This window comes from Sander lucioperca, chromosome 14 (genome assembly GCF_008315115.2).
Source record: "Sander lucioperca isolate FBNREF2018 chromosome 14, SLUC_FBN_1.2, whole genome shotgun sequence".
NCBI classification, from domain to species: Eukaryota; Metazoa; Chordata; class Actinopteri; order Perciformes; family Percidae; genus Sander; species Sander lucioperca.
In genome coordinates this window covers 7,645,376-7,666,088 of record NC_050186.1, presented here as the reverse complement: position 1 = coordinate 7,666,088, position 20,713 = coordinate 7,645,376, and the positions used below count along the sequence as shown (strand labels likewise).

Below are 20,713 nucleotides of genomic sequence, written 5' to 3'. Positions count from 1 at the left end.
CAGATTAATTAATCGAAATGAATGCGTTATTTTGACAGCCCTAGTAAAAACTGTTTTCAAAGTCAGACAGTAACCATTGGGGTTTTTTCCTCATTTGAACTACAGGTGACCAAAGTTGGTAGTTCAAATCTGTTTTATTGTGTTTTAATTTACCGGCCCCCTGGTTCAAACACTTCTTTTATTTCTGAATTCAGGGATCTTTTGTCCTCTATTATTGGGTTGGAAAAAGTGGTTATGGTTGGTGATTTTAATATTCACGTCGATGACATTTTCTTAATGTCACGGAGTCTTTTAATTGTATCCAACAGGTGTCTGGTCCCACATACGCCAGGGATCATACTTTGGACCTTGTTTTTACACTTGGTCTTAATCTTGCCTCTGTTTGTTCTGAGGAGCTGCATGTTACTGACCATGACTGCGTTTTATTCAGCCTGTCTTTTGTTTTTATTTATTTATTATTTAGATTTACTGCCCAGTAAACGTATAAGCTGTTCTCGCATCTTAAATCGCTTCTCAGCTGAAAGGTTTTCTGCAGCTTTTGACCAAAGTGCAGTGTTGTCTTCTGAAAAAAATGCGACTTGTTCCCTCTGTCAACTCATCCCCATGGTTAAATGACTCCACTCGCCGTTTTCGGCGTACATGTCAGCGGGCTGAACGACAGTGGAAAACCACCACCCTTCACGTTCACCGGATCCATCACAAAGAAATATTATCTGAATATAAATATATATAGAAAAGGAGGAAATAAGCATATGACCCGTTTCAACTCCAGCCCTCAAAGAACCGGAATCAAAAGGAAGAATCGGAATTGGAATTGGATTAAAAATCAAAACGATGCCCAACCGTGCACATGACTGAAAACTATGAATAACTACTGAAATATATTTTCAGTTCCATACACAGATTTTTAAATATGTGACAATTTCTGACAAAAAATACGTACTTGGTGGGCAAAGGCCTATATTTCCATTTCTATGTGTATTTTGTTTATTAATCTGGAGGACTTGTCTATTACTCATATTCCAGAGAAGACAAGATGTGTTTGAGTATTCATGAATATAGTGAGCAGTGTTGGGCATTGAAAGATGACTGTGAATTGGATCCATTTCCAATTATATCCAGTCCACCAACCTTTAAACACTCTACATGTGTGCTGATAGCATTTACAGTACGGTGGACAGGAGCAAGACCTCTTGTTGTTTGTGAACATTCAATTCAAACATGACCTTCACTGAACTGTTACTACACTCTGACAGTTGCACTCTTTTAAAACGATATTTACAAATGTGCGCTCGGCTGCAGTTGCAACAGGATTTTAGGAAGACATCAGCCATGTCAACCCCATAATCATCCTCCATCTGCTGCAGGCTGAGCGTCTGCTCCACCAGTTGCTCAATCTGGGTCAGCTCCATCTCTTGCGGGGGTCCACACAGGTTGCAGCAGCTTGTATTGTTTATTATTATGGAAGCCATCTTTTAATTCCCGCATCTTTGTAATTCTACTCTTTCATTCCCTGTATTCATTATACAAACAGTTATATACAAATAGAGATCATGATTTCATAACTAACAGACCCCCCAAATCATTTTTGTTGAATTATTACAGTGTTGGTAAACATCTAAATATGTCATCACTTTATTAATGACTTTTACTAGTTCAGAATCACCAAGTTTCTTCTCTGATGTGGCTGGTCGTAGACAAATCCCACCACTCACTCACAAAACTACATTTTTAAAGAATGCACACATGCACTTTTAACTGCTGCCTTCTAAATCATATGTTAAATTCATGTGGATTGTGAGTGCAGTCAGTGTAATCAGAGGCACCAAATGGTATCATTTATTATTCACTGGGCTACAATTCATGAACTGCCTTTGACTAAACCTCGACTTACACTAATACACGGCAAAATAAACTAATTTGCCGACAACAACTACACAGAGGGCCACAAGGTACTCAGCCTTTTGCTGCTCATAGAAAAAGCAACTGGTGGTTAAACTTCATACTGAATAGATATTTTAGGTTTCAAAAAGCTTCTTCCAACCAGATACAGTAGCTAATCCACAAGAGTGGTAGGCCACAGTCCATTTCATGTTAACATTATTCACTGCCTCCATGCAGTAATCACATATAGGCCATTTGTATAAAATATTTGAAAAAGATAATCACTCCAGGATTTTTAAACAGTGCAGAGTCCAGAGTGGATACATCTAAACAGAACAGCATTTACATTTAAGTGTGGGTATGAGGAATAAAGGTTTTGGAAAAGGATGACGTAAGCCTGCTCAGACACAGGCATTAAGAAAACCTGTAGTTTACTGTATGCTGTTTTGTCAGATGGCTGACATGAATATAAAATGATGATTTGATTGATTTTTTGGCAAAGCAGTGTTTAATCTACTGTACGCCTTTAACAGCAATCAAATCACTATTTTCCATTTTGTTTCACTGTCTGACAACAGAAACAGACGCATTTCTAGATGAGAACACCAAAATCACCAGTTCACTTAGCCCAGGGATCTTCAACAGGGGGTCCGGAGTTAGTTTTTTAAAGTTTTTTCAAAAATTAAAAAGTCTTAACATGAATCCAACATATTATTAGTAAATATAAGTCCCCACTGCTTACTGGCCTATAGGTAAGGAAGTCACCCACAGATACAGTTCACCCTAAGGATTCACTGTGCCACATGTATGTTTACCATCAAAACATGATTTATAAAATCAAGCCAACAATTATTAGGCTATTTGAATAGTAAAAAGGTATCTATAAAGGCTTTAGGCTGCTTTACAAGTTGTTGTAGACCTAGTTTGCAACATGTAGTAGGGGTCTCTGCTCCGTCTCTCTTTCAGTTAAGGGGTCCTTGGCTAAAAAACATTGAAGACCCCTGACTTAGCCTATATTAAGATACAGTACAGGTGATGACAGAGAACCTAACATATCATTGTGAAGGTAAATGTGATTCACTTTAGGCATAGCTAGTTCTCCTGTGTGTGGCATGGACATCTGCATAGAGTTGCACAGAAATTCTTATGAACATAAGTGAGCTTTGAATTAGGTTCAGTTGGGGTTAGGCATTAGTTGTGATGGTTAAGGTAAGGTTAGGGGTTAGGTAATGCATTATATCATTGAGGGTCTTCACAAGTATAGAAGTATAAGCAGCACAAATAACAGAACAATGACCCATGAGTGGTGTGTGTGAATAGATTTGCTTTCAATCTTGCCTGTAGCTTTACTTTCTAGTCTTAAGAAAAAATTGACTTGACAAAATCAAAACTGGACTTTGAAATTTGGACTTGATGCCCTCCTCAGGCCAATCAGACTCCAATACTCTTGGATTAGCAGCAACATATTCAGAGATACAGACATATAGCAGAGGTTGGGGCCTACTCGAAGCTCAGCAGCTTTTTTCTTGTAAACAAATTTTCTGTTTACATTCAGTATTTCTCGCCAAAATACATTGTATGTATCCCTGAGTGCATTTCCTTCCTTAGAAACAGAAATTAAATCAGGCATTGTTAACAGTTCCTGCCGTTGCTGGAAAATTGCTACGACCCTTGGCGCACTACCACAACCAACCAATAAAGCCCTTTTTCGACTGCAGGAACCTTTTGAGGAACCAGTTCTGTTTCGACCGCAGGCACCAGGGTCTAAATTTAGTTCTGGTGACCCCCCCCCCCCAAAAAGTACCTGGTCAGGGGTAGTATTTTCTGAAAGTATAGGAAGCTTCGGGTCAGGGTGTAGAGGGATGACCGTCGCTGGTTGGTCAAACACACAAACGTGCGTCTACTTTAACTTGTGTACTGCTTTATTCATAAAACAAGGAAGTACTGTAGTATTGATTTAGGACCATTTTAGGATGAGGGGACAACATTTCTCTTTGTTTAATAACATTAAAATTAAAGTTAGGCTTTTCTATTGACTTCCTGGCTCATTTAAAAAAGGACAGAGAGAAAGAGAGAGAGAGAACGCCATGCTGAGAGAGAGAGAGAGAGAGAGGGAGAGCGAAACGGAGTTGTCTTCCACAACAACACCTGGCAATTTGAATATGTTCATATCATATTAAATCAAATGTTTGAATGGTGCCTGAACTATGTAAAAGCGCTTTGAGTAGTTGACTAGAAAAGCAATATATAAATACATGATCCATCTATCTATAAATTGCAGAAACATCTGTCTGTTACATTACATGTCATTTAGCTGATGCTTTGTGTGTGTGTGTGTGTGTGTGTGTGTGTGTGTGTGTGTTATGCGCATATTTCTCAAACCGTTAGTCCGATGGATTTCAAACTTGACAGGTGTCTTGCTACGGGCACGAGTAAGTGCGGTGCCAAGTTTTACGTTGTCTGGATTAGAAATGCAAAAGATATCGTTAAATAGACATCGGCTTTTGCCGCTCTAGCCGCTGGCCACTCCCCCTCTCACCCTGAGGACCAGAGACAGAGAGCAGCGGAGCTTTGGCAGCTAAAATGTGACATACACCTCAGACCCACAAAAATGTGCAAAGTTGCACTACTTTGAACTGTCTTTGACTTTGACTAAACAAACGACAATTCCCGAATTTAAGGACGTTTCAGAATCCCACACATGCAAAGCACAACCAGCTACAGACAACAAGTGGCAGACAGAGCGTGATGCCACTTATAGGCAGGCTACCAGACACTGTTTTTGAGTCACATCGTTGTCTGTGTTTGGGGGCGTGTTTGGTGGGAAGGTAACCTGCACGCCACATGCAGAACAGCTAGTCAGCTACATGATTGCTGGATATAACAAACTAACTTTTCATCACTTTCCTGGAGCACAAGCGGACAGCTGAAAGGAACATCGCGACTGTTTTTTTTTCAGTGTTATTTTTTCGCTAAGACGAAACTCAACAAAAAGCCATTTGCCAACACTAAATATCAAACAAAAGCCAGACATTATATAGTATTAAGTTGCTGTGAGCTACAGCCTACATTGACCACTTCTAACCAGAGGCAGAACATAATGTAATCTCAGAGATTATTCCTTTACAGCGCTGTGCAATGAGTGAAAATTTCAGAACTGAACCGGGCAGACAGCACTTTTCATCAGACTCACCCCGGGTTAATTAAGTCTACTGCTAACTAAAAACATTACCGTCGCCAAAATACCCCCGTGAATCACTAAATCTCTGGCTGGTGGGTAGTGCACTGCCATGAGGCTAATGTCTGATTACTCCACATTGTCATTGTGATATTTTGTGATTACATTCTGAATCTGCAACATTCTCTGTCAGGTAAATCAGTATGTTAGTAGTAGGCTATACAGGGGAGTTGCATATGAAGTGGTTTGGGGTCCTTCTGCAAGTAATTTTGGTGTACAATTTGGTTTTGATGAATTCCACAAGCAGTAATACCACAGGCCAAGCAATCGGCCCGTTCCAAACAGGCACATTTTCAACGGGCACTGCACTAGTTTACATATATGTCACTAACTAAAATTCTTTTGTTTACCTTTCCAGGCAACATCAACACTAAAGCAACTTAATGGCGAAAACTAGAGGAGTCCCTTTAAGATGACACGCACAGACCCTCCTAACATACTGGTATCAACTGTGCATCAAGATATTAAAGTGGTCCCCATTTCTTCACACTACAAGTCCTTGCAACCCTCCAAACAATGTGATTCTATAAATCACAGCACACTGGAGGACAGTAAGAGCAAAGTCAATAAGAGGCACTGCCAAACCTTTGACTATAAGTCATTGGAGTACCCAAAATCACAAAAATACTCAATGGAGTCCCCATACAAGAAGGCCGATAGGCATGCAGCCAACCCAGATGTTGCCTGGAATGCTTTGGGCCGCCAGCAGAGATACCGCTTCTCTGCTCCAGACATTTTCAGCCATAGGTTAACTCCTCAACCAATATCAACCGATATGACCAGTGAAGTTGTTGTCCCAGAACAAAAAAGAAGGACCAGGTCAAAAAGTGCCCCTAGGGTCCAGACCAGTCTCACCCCTGTGTCTTTTGACGGGTCCTCATCTTCTGGGAGGAAGGGCAGGGAGTCCCAAAGGGCTCCAAGAGACTCTCGCTGGAGACCAGAAGTATCACCGCATAGGGAGTCCTCCCATGCAGCAACTAGGGCTCATATGCACGATGTCCATCCCATTAAGTTGCAGCCTCAAATAGGTGACAGCAGTAGATACTCACCTCACTATGCTGCTGATAATTCTGAGGATGGAGGGCTGGATAAACCAGCAACTAGCCCTCATGTCAGGTGTCGGGTGGACATCAAACCTGATGATGGAGCATTACATCATACAGGACGGAAACAAGCTACACCTCATGTGGATATTCCCTGGCAGAGGCACCACAGTGGGGGAAGTAGGAGTCTGACTGTACCACGCTATTTCTCCTACTCAAGAACACCAACTCCAACTGATTCGTTAGGTACAGAGCGTAGGCAAGCTTATCAATATTCCCGCAGCATGCCAAATAGTTGCCTTCAACCCATGGAGATTCCCCTGCAAAGAATGCCTTCATCAGGTGATTACTATGGTAGGGAGCGCAGAGCTCATTCCAGTCCTAATGTGCCAACCAAGTTCTTTTATGCAGATGACCCAGGGAGATATGTTACTACTGCTCCTCCCCAACCAAGTTCTTGCTTTCATGATGAAGGCTACACACCAGGACAAACATATACTCCAAAGGTGCAATATGTACAAGATCCAAGGACTCGAATGGTGCATGCTGTAGCTACAAGACCCTATTATCCTGAGATGGAGCCCTATCCTTACTCTGTGCAGACAGGGTATCCCAAACCCTATGCAGCAAATGAACCAGGGCCATACATCATACAGACACCTCCAACAAGAATATTCTATGGCGATGACCCAAGGTCTTATCAAATCCAGACTGCTCCGCCAAGGTTTTATTATTCCAGTGACATGTATGCAATGCCACCAGAGCATCATGTCCCAGCAAGGGCGTATTACACGGAGGGCCGGAGACATGCTAGAGTGATTCAGGCACAAACAGATGACTGGTACGGCTCAGATGCATCTGGTTATTCCACCAATCCTGCTTCTTATGTATCTCAAGTCACTCCTACCAGAGTTCGTCAAGAGCCTGTGTTAACACCATGGTATGCCAACCCATGTGTAGAACCGCAAAGAATTGGCACAGATTCTAAATCGTACTCAAGGTCCTGGGACAATATTCTCAACTCTCGTGTAGAGAAGGAACAGCCTCTTCCTGTACAGCGGGGTCAGAGCTATGATGATCTTCTTGACTCGAGGAAGCCTGCAGCAGCCACAGGAGACAAACCACAACCAGTGGTAGTAAATCTTTCCAGTTCACCAAGACGCTATGCAGCCTTATCATTGTCTGATAACTCACTAATTGACAAAAGCCCAACAGAGACATCAAAGAGCACTGCTAGTAAACTCTGGTTTGTCACTCCCGAGATAACAATCACTGATAATGACATTCGACCAGGAAAAATTAATAAGGCGGAAGGACGGTCTGCTAGTTGGGACATCCTTGACTCCAGAAGCACCCAGCAGGTTCCAGAACTGTCTCAGCGTGACTTTGAAAGCTCAACCAAAGAGAAGACACACGACAATGCCTCCCTACAGCAAAGCCTTGAACAACTTGATGAGCTTCTGGCAGATCTTGTGACAGATTACAAGCCACCCAGTAGAAGGGCGAGTGAGGACATTCTCGATCAACTAAAGAAATTAATTGATGAGGAAGAAGCAGTGTCTCTGTCTAGGAAGAGCTCAAGGGCATGTACAGAGGAACCAGCTCCTCTTGACAAACAGCCAATGTCAATAAGAATGAATCCTGATGCTTTTCGAGACATGGACGGGGCCAGTGATGCAATGAAGAGTGCCGATGAGTGCTCCCCAGATCAGAGCCCAGATGAGGATGATACAATGATGTGCTCTAACAACAAATGCCGGAGGACAGAGACCCTGTTTAATGCTTGCCTATATTTTAAATCCTGCCACAGCTGCTACACTTACTACTGCTCTCGTAACTGTCGCAGGGAGGACTGGGACATTCATAAAGAAAGCTGCCTGTATGGAAGAATTGGCAGCATATGCCGTCACATCATCAAACACTGCCGGGAGACTGTTGACGTCCACAAAGCCTTTTCCCGTATTGCCAAAGTTGGCTACCTTTCTCGAGGTAGAGGAGTCCTGTTCCTTGGTTTTCCAAATCCTGCGTCATCCAGTAATTTCCTGCAGTATGGCCTGGATAGTCTACATATGTCTCCTACATACCTGTCCCTCCGAGAGCTTGAAAGCTTCAAGGACAACCTAGGGGAGTACTGTAAGGAGCTGCAGGAAGCTGGTAAAGAGTACGACCCTAACGAATGTTTTATCTTGAATGTATCCATTGCTGTTGGTGACCAATTGCCTGACGGGCCATCACCAAGGAACCAAGCTCCAACTGTCAGAAAATATGCAAAGGTAGCACTGGCTTCCTTCAGCCCTGAGAGAAAGGTTCACAAGAAAGAAAGTGACATGGAAACGCTTATTCTCACTCCACCCCCTGGAACAGCAGATATTGACAAAGAGGGAGAGGAAGGCAGGAAGGCTAGGGAAATCTGTTTTATAAATATACAACGGGAGTTAAGGATTCGAGGGGTTTTCCTACGCCATGAATACCCACGGGTATATCAGCTGCTCTGTGAGTTTGTGGAAAGTAACAGAAGGTTCACACCCACAACTATTTATCCTATTGATAAGAGGACCGGTAAACAGTTTATGTGCATGATTATGGCTGCCTCTGAGCCCAGGACGTTGGACTGGGTAGGCACCCCGCATCTCCTTGATGACATTATTTAAGTGCACCTTTTGTTGTAAATATATATGTATAGAAATACATATATATTGTTACACATATTTATATATCAATCCAATTACAAACATTTGTAGATAAGTATTTTGTTATCAAAATTATATATATTCATGTCTGCTTGGTCAGTATTATTCTTTTTCAGAATATTTCCTGTCAGGTGCAGAATGAGTACAGTACATTATTTATTTTAATAATTTTAACAAGTACATACTTTTTATCCAAAACAAGTTATGTATCTGTATACTGGTCATTTACTGTTACAACACATTCCCTTTGGTAGGGATTACCTTAGATGACATTATGGTATTTTGATTTTTGCAAATTATTAGCAAAAATTATTAGCAATTATTATCATGTTTTTAAAACTCAGCCTCTTTAAATGAGAGAGTCAATTTCTGTAAGTGACTACATGACTATTTTTCATATGCGACTTTAATGGTATATCATGCTGAAAATATTATGAAAAACAAAACATTATTTTCTTAGCTACAGAAATACTTTCTATGCAAAGTTGCTTCATGACTTAAGTACCACATTCCTGTAGAAGGAGCTGTTTCTGTTATATATTATATTATACACATCTGTAAAGAAAGTTTTTTCTGAAATTGAGATAAAATGTTGAAAGTTTTGGTGGCAAAGTAAATCATTAGAAAATAATGAAAGCTGAAGAAGAGACGCTTGTGCTTCTTGAAAAAAAGAAAGAAAAGAAAGGCACGGAATCTTATTGTGTACTACACTGAAAGTTAAAGTGTTCATATTATGCTCATTTTCTGGTTCATAATTGTATTTAGTGGATGTATCAGAATAGGTTTACATGGTTTAATTTTCAAAAAACACCATATTTTTGTTGTACTGCACATTGCTGCAGCTCCTCTTTTCACCCTGTGTGTTGAGCTCTCTGTTTTAGCTCCAGAGTGAGACATCTCACTGCTGTAACATCTTTGTTGGGAGCTGCACATGCTCAGTACCTAGGTAAGGACTACTAGCCAGTCAGAAGCAGAGTATGAGGGCTTGCCCTGACAGTACCTAGGTAAGGACTACTAGCCAGTCAGAAGCAGAGTATGAGGGCGTGTCCTGACAGTACCTAGGTAAGGACTACTAGCCAGTCAGAAGCAGAGTATGAGGGCGTGCCCTGACAGTACCTAGGTAAGGACTACTAGCCAGTCAGAAGCAGAGTATGAGGGCGTGCCCTGACAGTACCTAGGTAAGGACTACTAGCCAGTCAGAAGCAGAGTATGAGGGCGTGCCCTGACAGTACCTAGGTAAGGACTACTAACCAGTCAGAAACAGAGTATGAGGGCGTGCCCTGACAGTACCTAGGTAAGGACTACTAGCCAGTCAGAAGCAGAGTATGAGGGCGTGCCATGCTAGCAGCTAGGTGAGCATTATAACGTGTGTTCCAAAGTGACCACGTTTGTCTCTGAAGTAAAGGCTGGACTACAGTAGAGCTGTTTGGAGCAGTTTGTGAACAGTGTTTTCTGTTGGAGATGGTAAGTCCCTTTGGGGGGGACTTTGGGCTTTTTCACTTTGTAAACCTATAACGTGTACAAAAATGATATATAACACAATAAAGGAAAGGGGAAAATAATATGAGCACTTTAACGTTTTCCTCTTCGAGTTTAATGGCAAATTCTGGAGATGGCGAAAATTGAGTTTATTAAGAAGTTATTTAGTTCTGTTCTGCAGAATAACTGGAGCACTACTGGACTTGAAAGCAACCTCCATAATGGATATTAAAATGGTGCCAGTTAGCAGCCACACAGTAGGTGCTGGCCTGTACTGTTCAGTTTTAAACACTGTGAATAGTGAGAGTTACAAAAACAAAACTTGGTATAATACCAAGTAATCATGCAATTTCTGAAGTTGATGAGTTGTATTTTTAGATATATTTATGAATAAAAAATAAATGAATTAGCAGCAGGAGTTATTGTCCTTAGAACAAGGTGAGCCAGCTTTGGCACAGTAGCTACATCTGATCCATAAATGCTTGAAGAAGACATTAGTTGTGTATTTGTGCTGCACTAGGTTTATACATGTGTGATTTATATTGTCCTTTCTGTTTGTTTTTCTCTCTCGCTAATCAGAACCTTTGCATTGCTCATTGGTTGCAGAAGTTTTAGAAACATGTATCAATGCAACTTAGCCGTGTTGCCTCATCTCTTAGGATACCCTATATTTCTTGATTTTGTTTTTGTAGCATCCTAAATCCCAAATTTCCTACCAGCACACTGGTGATGATTTAAAACGTACAGTACAGTTTAAAAATTCAACATATTGTATGCTAATATCCAAACTATTTAAAAAAAAAAAAAGGGGTTTGACCCCATTTGTCAAATGACTTAACACATCTGGACGACGTGAGGGATCATTTGTCCATCAGTCCTCAGTTAAGGTTGAATAATAAATGAAACGTCATCATTAATCATTGTTTTCCATTTCAACTTCTTCCCTTGTGATATCAGCTTTTCCTTAGAATTTGTAAGACAAAGTAGTGAAACTTGGAAGTACATATATATTTAAAATTCCGTTTCACTGAGTTCCACCTGTGTGGCTGACGGGATGGCTGTACAGATTCAGTGAAAAGTTGCTGGCTGCATGTGACTGTTTTCTATGCTCTGATCTCATTTTAACATGACGATGATAGTAACTTGCTCGATGAATGGACTTGTGAAAGTGAAAACTACTATGCTGTGTAGGAAAAAAAAGAAATGAATCGTCAGTCATTCAAGTTAAAATAACAATGGAGAAGAGACCTCACTAAAATGTCTAGAAAATCCTGTAATCTTGTATTTTTTATACTTTCAACATATGTGTCTGAATGTGTCTATTTATAAAGCATATCTAATAAATGGAATGGGAACTCTGGGTGCCGCTGTCTGTCTGTCTAAGCACACGAGACAGCCAAGTCCTTGATATGTCTTATATTAGGAGTGAGGGTTAGAAACAGGGCGAGTCGTAGACCTTCTACTGTTTGTACGTGGAGAGCTTAGTCAGCTTGAGGATATCAAACTGAATTTTAGATGAGGAAATATTTTATTGTATATATGTTATACAAGTCAAGAAAAATATAATCAACTCACTAAAAAAGAAAACCAATCCACATTTTTTATACAATGAGCAAAGAAATTGCTATACAATCTGTCATAGAATTAAATGTGTAAAGTTTAAATCTGATTTGTGAGACATTTTAGCAGGTTTTGATGTTTTCATATAGATAGAATGTGTGACCTAGTTCCTCCTCTACGTGTACTGTACACGAGCCACACACATAACTTGGTACCATCTTTGATAACACCTTGAAGTTCTAGCAAAAAAGTCAAGCCATAATTAAGAAAGCACACCAACGTCAATGTGGGGAAGGGTGGAAGTAACAAAAATGAATTGATAAAAATGGAGGTGATGAACATGCATGTGAAATGAAAAATGGAGCCATACATGATCCAGTGATTTGATTTGAAACAGTGTTGCTCATTCACATCACCCAACTGACATTTATCTTTTAGACCAGGGATCTTCAACAGGGGGTCCGGGAGCCCTAAGGGGTCCTCCGAGTCACTGCAGGGGGGGCCACCAAATTATTGTCCATTTTTGGAAGTTTTTTCAAAAAATAAAATGTCTTAAAATAATTCTAACATATTATTAGCAAATATAAATCCCCAATGATGATAGGCTTACTGGCCTATAGGTAAGGTAGTCACCACGGTAACCATCCACAGATACAGTTCATCCTAAGGATTCACTGTGACACATAAAACAAAAACAAAAGATGATTTATAAAATCATACCAACAATTTGTATTTTAATAGCTTGGTATTCTATGCTAAAAAGGTATGTAGAAAGGCTTTAGGCCACCCACATGTTATTATAGGCCCAGTTTAATATGTAACTTGATGATTTTATACAATATATGTAGTAGGGGGTCTGTGCTCCCTCTCTCACTCAGTTAAAGCTATAGTTCATAGTTTCTCTGTCCCCCATGAGGAATTCTAAGTAATGACAACAAAACTGTCGGCGCGTCCACATGATACAAGCCTTCCGTGATCACACCCCCCCCCCCCCTCCACACAGTTGCTAGTAACCAAGGAGGACACGGAGGATTAAAAAAACATGACGGACGCCACAATCTTCTGAACATAGTCATACTGAGAGATACAGAGAGAGTTGTGTGGAGCTGATAGTCTTAATTAGCTTTGTAGCAACTCAATTGGTAATGGCTTGAATGTAACGGACGTTCATTAATATTAAAAAGTTACGCAATAAAGCTTTAAAGGTCTAATGTGTGGGAGTTTCTCCCATCTAGCGTTGAGATCATATATCAATCAACTCTCTCTCACCACGCAGTTCAGAGTAGGTATTACAGCTACGGTAGCCTTCACGCTTCAAAAAGACGGTCTCTTGCTCTTTTCAATCACCTTTTTCTTTTTCTGGGTGAAGAAGACTCCTGTTCCTGAAATTTGGATTTTGAATACGTGTGGTCCTCCACGTTTAATTTTTCAAACTTGCCGGGGCCGGGAAGCTACGATACCCATTAGCAGCATTAGCAGCAGCTGTGAGGTTATCATGTGTACGTCCTGTATGTCCCTTACCAGCTAACGTATTTCAAGATGGAGCATGAATATGGAGTGTCTACCCCAGTTCATGCAAATGCAAATGTTAAATTTCAAGCCAAAAGGAATACTTGGAATTGATGGTGGTGTTAAATATTCATAAAAAGGGCAAGTTTGTGAACGGCCAACACAGATTTTGATAATGAACAACTAAACACATTACAAACTGGAGCTTTAAGGGGTCCTTGGGTGAAACGTTGAAGACCCCTGCTCTATCTCTCTCTCTGTCTGTCTCTTCAGCGGGACTCGATGGAGCCTCAGACTCTAAAGATGAGATGACCCCCCCCCCGTCACTGTTCTGGGCTCTGACCTCCAGCAGTCCTACATCTCTGCTTGCTCCACCTTCGATTCCACAATCAATAAATGGTTGAAGGTCCCCAGGTCGGGGCGTTGTTCCAGCTGTGTGGGCTGAATGTAGGCCATGCCAGGGAGAGAATGTAAAGCAGGGTGCCAGCCTCATTCCTCTGGCTGCTCGCCTCTGCATCTTTTGGGACTGCTGGCAGTCCGACAGCTGGCTAAAAGACTTTGGATACAGTCAGGCCGGCCCTGGGCCCTTTGCTGCAGGTCTTCCCTCTCTATTTCTGTCTAAATGAAAGCAATTTATGCTTTCGAAAAAAGACTTTCTAGGTACATTTAGGACACTACTTCCTTAGAGATAGGGTGAGAAGCTCCGTCACCGTGAGGAGCTCGGACTAGAGCCGCTGAAAGGAGCCAGCTGAGATGGTTTGGGCATCTGGTAAGGATATAATACATAATGCTTTGGCTGGACATGAGATGCGTTAGTGTGTAGGTTGGCTTCATACTAGTATTGACCACCAGGTGGCAGTGTAACAGTTTAGTTAGAAAACGTTTCCCCAAGGCCATGATCGCTTAGGGTCATTGAACACATAGAAACACCCCCATTGATATGCATACGTCATGTAGTAGCAATAGAGGAAGAGTAAAATATATTCCTGGCCAAGATAGGTCAATTCGATCACCTGATTATGAATATAACTATACATAATAAATATAACATCAATCATCAATCCTGATCATTGTAAATTATTTCAAAATGAACATATGAACAGGATCTAGGTTGCAATTGTTGTTTCTCGCAGATGATTTTATACATGATTATGTCTAATCAACCTGGCGCCTCGCACATTTTGATCCGGTCCGCATATCAATTTAGGTTCACAATAAATTTGGGCAAGCAGAGTTATGCGCCAACCAAAAAAGACGGGAAACAGTTTTTCTTGATTTGCTAAATTCTCTGATGGCTAAGGAACTTTTTTGCTGACTTTTGTAGGGCTTTATGTCAACAACGTGACAAAAGTTGAGTAAAAAAAACAACAAAATGTCAGGAAAATGCGACGAATTAAAAAGCGACAAAAAGACGGAAAAAGCAACAAAAATGTTGAAAATAAGTCGACGTGCAGTAACCCAGTCAAAGATAGTTCACATTTTCAGTTAAATTAAAGCATGTCTACACATGTCTGGCCGTTGACTTATTTTCCAGTGTGGCCCCCCTGCTCTAAGCCAACCCCCTTCACCATGGATACCAGGTACATGACAACATCAGCATATTAATGAAAGACCGGCTTGGGTTGGAGTCCTAACTCCAATGCAAGGTTGGAATTTGATAAAGCATCTGCACACCATTATTAATCATGTTGTCTAAAATGACGATGTCTTCTTTATCTCTCAAGGATAAATAAAGGTTGAATACTTGACGCTGGAAAACTGGGGCAGAAGTGTGACATACTGCGCTCAGCTGGATCTGAAGCCAGAACAGTACAGAGTGTGTGTAAGACCCAGAACAGTACAGAGTGTGTGTGAGACCCAGAACAGTACAGAGTGTGTGTGAGACCTAAGGTTTCAGTATGCTTCTTACAAAGTGTCAAGACTCCAAAGACTCCAAAGACAAAAGACACGCTGAAGCCAACACACATACAGACTCCCGAACCTAACGGACGTGTTCCGCATCAAATCCACACGGGGCCTCAAGTGGACCTCCAGAAAGTGTGCTCGGGGTACAGACTTCGCTTGAAAGATAACCCATAATCCATGGCAATGTGGATGTGACGATGCAAGATAAGATATAAAAATAATAATCTCTGTAAATTAGAGTGTGGTCTAGACCTACTGTACTTTATCTGTAAAGTGTCCTGAGATAAAGTTAGTCATATTTTGACACTATAAATACAATTAAATTTATTGAAAATTGAAATTCTTCTTAAGAAATGACAGCTAACATTTAGATAGTTTCCAGGACAGGGACATCATGTGTTACCAAAATATCTCTATAGGATTTCCTAAAGATGAGATACGTTTTCCCCATGGTTGTGAGATGGTAAATCATAACTATGAGATGTGAAAGTCATAATTTAGAGAAAGTGTATCTACATTTTTGATGAAGGCATTGCACTTCCATTGAAATATGGCTCTGTGTGTTTGTACAGACACATTCAGCAAAGAGCAGTTGGACAGCTTCACTTCTTGTGTGATGCATGGGAATACTCGGTTCAAATTCAGACAGCGTGTAAAGCAGTGACACAGGTGAACGGTCAGTAACCTGTTTGGTAGAAATGAACTGCACTCCCTCCGCTGGCCTCTAGTCGCCTCCGAGGAAACTGAAATGAAGTGAATGAGAAGCTCTCTGGAGTCCAGATATGAAAGTACATTCAGATTTTTACTTTGGAAAACACATTGAAAGACTTTTTACTTACTGTAATCATTCCTTTCTCTCCATACTTACAACTACACAATAAAACGAGGCTTCTGAATCCAGTTGTGAATCTGCTTATCCAACCCATGTCCTTTTGAATCCCTTACCAAATGGTTTTTGGGTGATGTGTTGGGTGGGAATTAAACATGTCTTAATTTAAAAATACGTAGGCCTACTGGTTTTTATTTCACTCTGTAGCTGTGTGGCATTCATCAACCTTGTCCATGTTGGGGGGGGGGGGGTTCTGAAATGGAACCGGCTATCTGAACCCATCCAGAGCATCTTCCCAAGGTCCTTTTTATATGAAATGACATCTCTGTGTTCATAATGTTGGCTGAGCTGTGGGCGAGATACATCCTGGTAGTCAAACAGGTTGCAAGGACAACACACTGCAAGGACAATATACCATATTCATTCATCTAAAGCTCAAGTTTCCCGCCATATAGCCACAAGGTTTACATGACGTACATTTCATGTAGGGATCTGACTGAATTATTATTTTTTGTAATGTGTTTTCAATGACAGTCTTGTGATTGAGGCTTGATTGAGAGACAGGTTTGAACGGGAATCAATGTGCTGTGCACAGCTCTACGATGAAAAAAGATTTGACCCATTTATAATATAAGGAAAAATAGAAAATCAATATGTGGCAGTTAACAGTGAATAACTAACTCAATATTTGGGAAACACTGAAAGTGCACAGGACTGCAGATTTGTCATCTACCTTTACAATGTAGTCACTATGAAGAGATCCTTTACAATGTAGTCACTATGAAGAGATCCTTTACAATGTAGTCACTATGAAGAGATCCTTTACAATGTAGTCACTATGAAGAGATCCTTTCACAGTAAGTATGGACAGAAGGGCTCAACCATTTGGGGGGAAAAATCTAATTGCGATTTTCCTGCCAGATATTGCGATTATGATTCGATTTGCAATTTTTGTTTTAGCTACATATTGCACCTTCTACGATCATGTCAAATAAAAGTAATAAAAAATAAATGAAAAATACACTGAAAATAGGACATTTCTATAAAACAATCTGTGATATGTAACATTATTCCAGCATTTATCTTATGAAAAAACAGTAACTATAATAATAAAAAGAGGAATAAAAAATGTTATATCAAATGTTACACCAAACATTCAACTAAATATTTCATATTCGATTAATCGCAGTCTTCGCGATTAGCTAATCGCATTCTTTTAAATTGTGATTGCGATTAGAAAACAATGAATTGTTCAGCCCTAGAAGGAGGGACACATAATGTGGCGTTAGGACAAACTGTCCTTTAAAAAGACCCCCTGTGGGGTAGAAGCAGTTATCTTGCAGTTGTTGTAGCCTATGTACAGTAGTATGGAGCTGTTGACACAAACACTCAGAAAACGGAGATGTGACAAGATGTCATTGATTGTGAACTGGACCTGGAGAAATAAGCTGGCCACAGTGTGGGAACCTTAATTCTCCCAAGTCTACTGGGACTAAAGAAACCCATGTGTAAAAACATGAACCCCTCTGTCAAGTGCCAGTATGGTGGCAATGTGAGAAAATAACTGGCCAATCAGAGCTGAATGCATGAATGATTTGCTCCACACAAACACACGTGCGAGATTACTGTATCTGTGTTAATGTACCGTAACGTGGTAAAAGCATTTCCTCCCTTAAAATGTTTTTGAACATTTGTTAAACTGGCTGCCAGTGGTTTCTTTGCTGGAGCGTAGCTACGTCTCTTGGTGCCATTCGGCCGCTGGGGATCAGTGGAACAGCCGGTGGCAGGAATGTGTATTGTGCAATCTGCATCTTCATCTAAACACAGCTGTTTACAACTCCACAGGATACCCTTAGGGCTTCATGAGACTTATTATGGGGTGCTTTGATTGACAGGTGTCTCTGCCTATCACACTCAGCCATGGTGCTTGCTCCACCACAATGCCCAAATGTGTATTTTCTAGCTTTAAAATCAAGGTATGATGTGAACCCAACAATTCTCTTAGCTGTTGCCTCCTCTTCAGAGCTTTCATGTGAAAATGTGCCAGGGTCACACCCTTCCAAATCACACTGAACACTGTTAGTAAACTCTCGGGCAAATTCACAACGATTGGATTCGCTGATAGCACCATGGATTGTGCATCACTTGCAACCTGCTACCTGCCCCGTCTCAAGGACCGGTAGATGCATAGAATGGGGCTAAATGTTGCACATTACCTCAGTGAAATAGCTGCAACAGCACAGGAGCAGCGAGATGCTGTTTTGTCTTTGCGCAGGTTTAGCAGCACAAAGCAGCGCAATCCTTTAGTGAATTTCATACAACCACATATCATTGTGGTATCGATAGAGGTATTTGGTCAAAAATATCGTGATACAGCCCTAGCTGGAAGTTCAACTGGATCGCTCTATACACAGAGGTGTTTCTGTTATTTTGCCATCAACAACGCCAGGCTAAATATTATACTGTCTAGGGCTGAAACAATTCCTCGAATAACTCGAATAATTCGATTAAAAAAAATCCTTGACGCAAAATTCTTTGCCTCGAAGCTTCGTTAAATCAATGTAATTAAGGTTGTACAGCTCACTGTGTTTCCGCACGGAGGATAATTACTAGTAACAGGCTGACGCTTCTGTGGACACAAGACTGACGGCCCAGATTACAAATGAAGGAAGACAAAAATAGCGAGGGTCTAAGAGACAGGCGAGAGAAAACGACAGAAAGGTTGGGATCATTTTAAGCTGCAAACATGCTACTACATCATCTCTGTAGAAAACATCCAGTCTACTCATCCATTCCACAGAGCGAAAATGTGTCCCCCAGAACAGTGTAGGTGAATAGCCCTGCTGTAAGCTTTGTACCGTCACATTTACCCTCTGGTTAGTGAACAGCTCTTTTGCATATCCAGTGCAAAGAGCCAGAGGCAAGAAGGGGAAGGGGGTGAAAAATATTAACATTTGGGCCACCAAAAATGTACTTTTTTTTAAGGGTCTTGGAATTTGGCAATAAAAAATGATGCTTTTTCTAAAAAAGGAAACAGGTTTCCTTTTTTTAATACACAGCAATAATAAATATTTACTATTGCTGTTTACTAAGTATTTCTTACTAAGTATTTCTTATCTGATTACTCGATGGAGTAATCGGTAGAATACTTGATTACTAAAATAATCGATAGCTGCAGCCCTAACACTGGCAGTATAATGTATAATGTAATGTAATCTGACAAAAGATGAATCAAACGTTGAACACCTCTGTAACCGTTCCAAACATCAGAACTCCTGCAGGAGGTGGAGCTGATAAACTGGAAGAAAAAAAAAATACACACTAGGCTTTTTCATTTCTATATCATCATTATTTCATTTCCTGAATGTAAAATGTCTTTGTACAGAACATAAAAATGTGAAGGTTTTCTTGTCCTGTTGCTATGTTACATGTGTTAAAGTCATACTGTGGAACTTTTCCCTCTTGGGTCCCCCTACAGCTTGTCTCATTGGAGCTACAGCCAAGCGAGCTGTAGTTCCAATGAGACAGCCTGTAGGGGGACCCAAGAGGGAAAAGTTCCATAGCATGCCTTTAAAGATGGCGGGACAGAAGCAACGATTTAGCATATAGCTTTCGAACTGGTTGAAGCCGCACAAATCCATCCTGGAGGACGGAGCGTGTGTTCAGTCATCGAGGCAGGGAATGAACAGGAGCTGACAACTCTCCGTCCCACAGCTCTTCAAAGTCTTTTTTCCTTAACTAATCATTGGTTTGTTTTTGCTGGCGGACTGTCCTGGTCCATGGGGTTTCAGAGGCGCCCCGCCCCGCCCCGCCCCTCCCCTCCGCCGGCTGGAGCCAAAACACAGAGTCTTCCCGTCTGTCTCCAGTCCCGCTGAGTGTGCAGGAGACCGGCTGAGCCTACTGGCCCGTCTTCTTCTCCTTCTGGAAGCTGAAGCTGGTGCGCCGGCTCAGTTTCCGCTGCTTCAGGGCAAAATAATCGGCCCGGGCGGTGCTGGCCCGGGACTCCAGGATGTAGTTCACCTGGAAACATCACATGGTTTTAACCCTTGTGTTGTCTTCGGGTCAAATCAGTACTATACTGGTACTAGAGCAGCAGCATTTCAGAAGCGGAGCATACGTTTATGAAATGCTGTTTAGTTACTAAACTTACCAGTATAGTAATTAACTGATGACTCTAGATCAGATTTTAATGAGCAAACATTGAGACAGCTCATTAATAGCTCAATCGTGATCTGGTTCTTAATGCCTATACTAACCCTAAACTGAGAACTCACCTTCAGCACTATTTCATTGACCGTAGCAGCATCCGACTCAAAGTAGAGCGGCTTGTAGTCATGGTTGCTGAGATAAGTGAGCTTGAATATTGCGTGACCTGTAACACACAGAGGGAGAGCCCACGTTAAATGCTGCACGGACCATCTTCGGCCATGTCTGTGTGTGTGTGTGTGTGTGTGTGTGTGTGTGTGTGTGTGTGTGTGTGTGTGTGTGTGTGTGTGAGCTCAGACGGTGGCAGCTCTCCTCACAGCTGTACAGGGGGAAAAAAATGGGACACGGATGTGTTGATATGATGGCGTGA

The 20,713-nt window shown here is 41.2% G+C and overlaps 2 protein-coding genes and 1 long non-coding RNA gene across 7 annotated transcripts in view; 2 read left to right on the top strand and 1 right to left on the bottom strand.

The window, feature by feature from the left end:
* The window catches only part of ajm1 (apical junction component 1 homolog), a 28,252-nt gene extending 18,571 nt beyond the window's left edge, over positions 1 to 9,681 (top strand). The window contains exon 2 of the mRNA XM_031282577.2: positions 5,481 to 9,681. Within this exon, the coding sequence (XP_031138437.1) occupies positions 5,535 to 8,816 (3,282 nt within the window). The 5' untranslated portion in view covers positions 5,481 to 5,534 and the 3' untranslated portion in view covers positions 8,817 to 9,681. The remainder of the gene's footprint in view (positions 1 to 5,480) is intronic.
* LOC118493064 overlaps positions 4,587 to 20,713 on the top strand; it is a 17,184-nt gene continuing 1,057 nt past the window's right edge. The window contains exons 1-2 of the long non-coding RNA XR_004895010.1: positions 4,587 to 5,091; positions 19,616 to 19,618. This is a non-coding gene — a long non-coding RNA (uncharacterized LOC118493064). The remainder of the gene's footprint in view (positions 5,092 to 19,615; positions 19,619 to 20,713) is intronic.
* The window catches only part of mapkap1 (MAPK associated protein 1), a 23,261-nt gene continuing 22,255 nt past the window's right edge, over positions 19,708 to 20,713 (bottom strand). For all 5 annotated transcript variants that reach the window (XM_035991471.1, XM_031282518.2, XM_031282537.2 and 2 more), the window contains 2 exons: positions 20,412 to 20,509; positions 19,708 to 20,157 (listed from right to left, as the gene is read on the bottom strand). In XM_035991471.1, the coding sequence (XP_035847364.1) occupies positions 20,035 to 20,157; positions 20,412 to 20,509 (221 nt within the window). In that variant the 3' untranslated portion in view covers positions 19,708 to 20,034. The remainder of the gene's footprint in view (positions 20,158 to 20,411; positions 20,510 to 20,713) is intronic.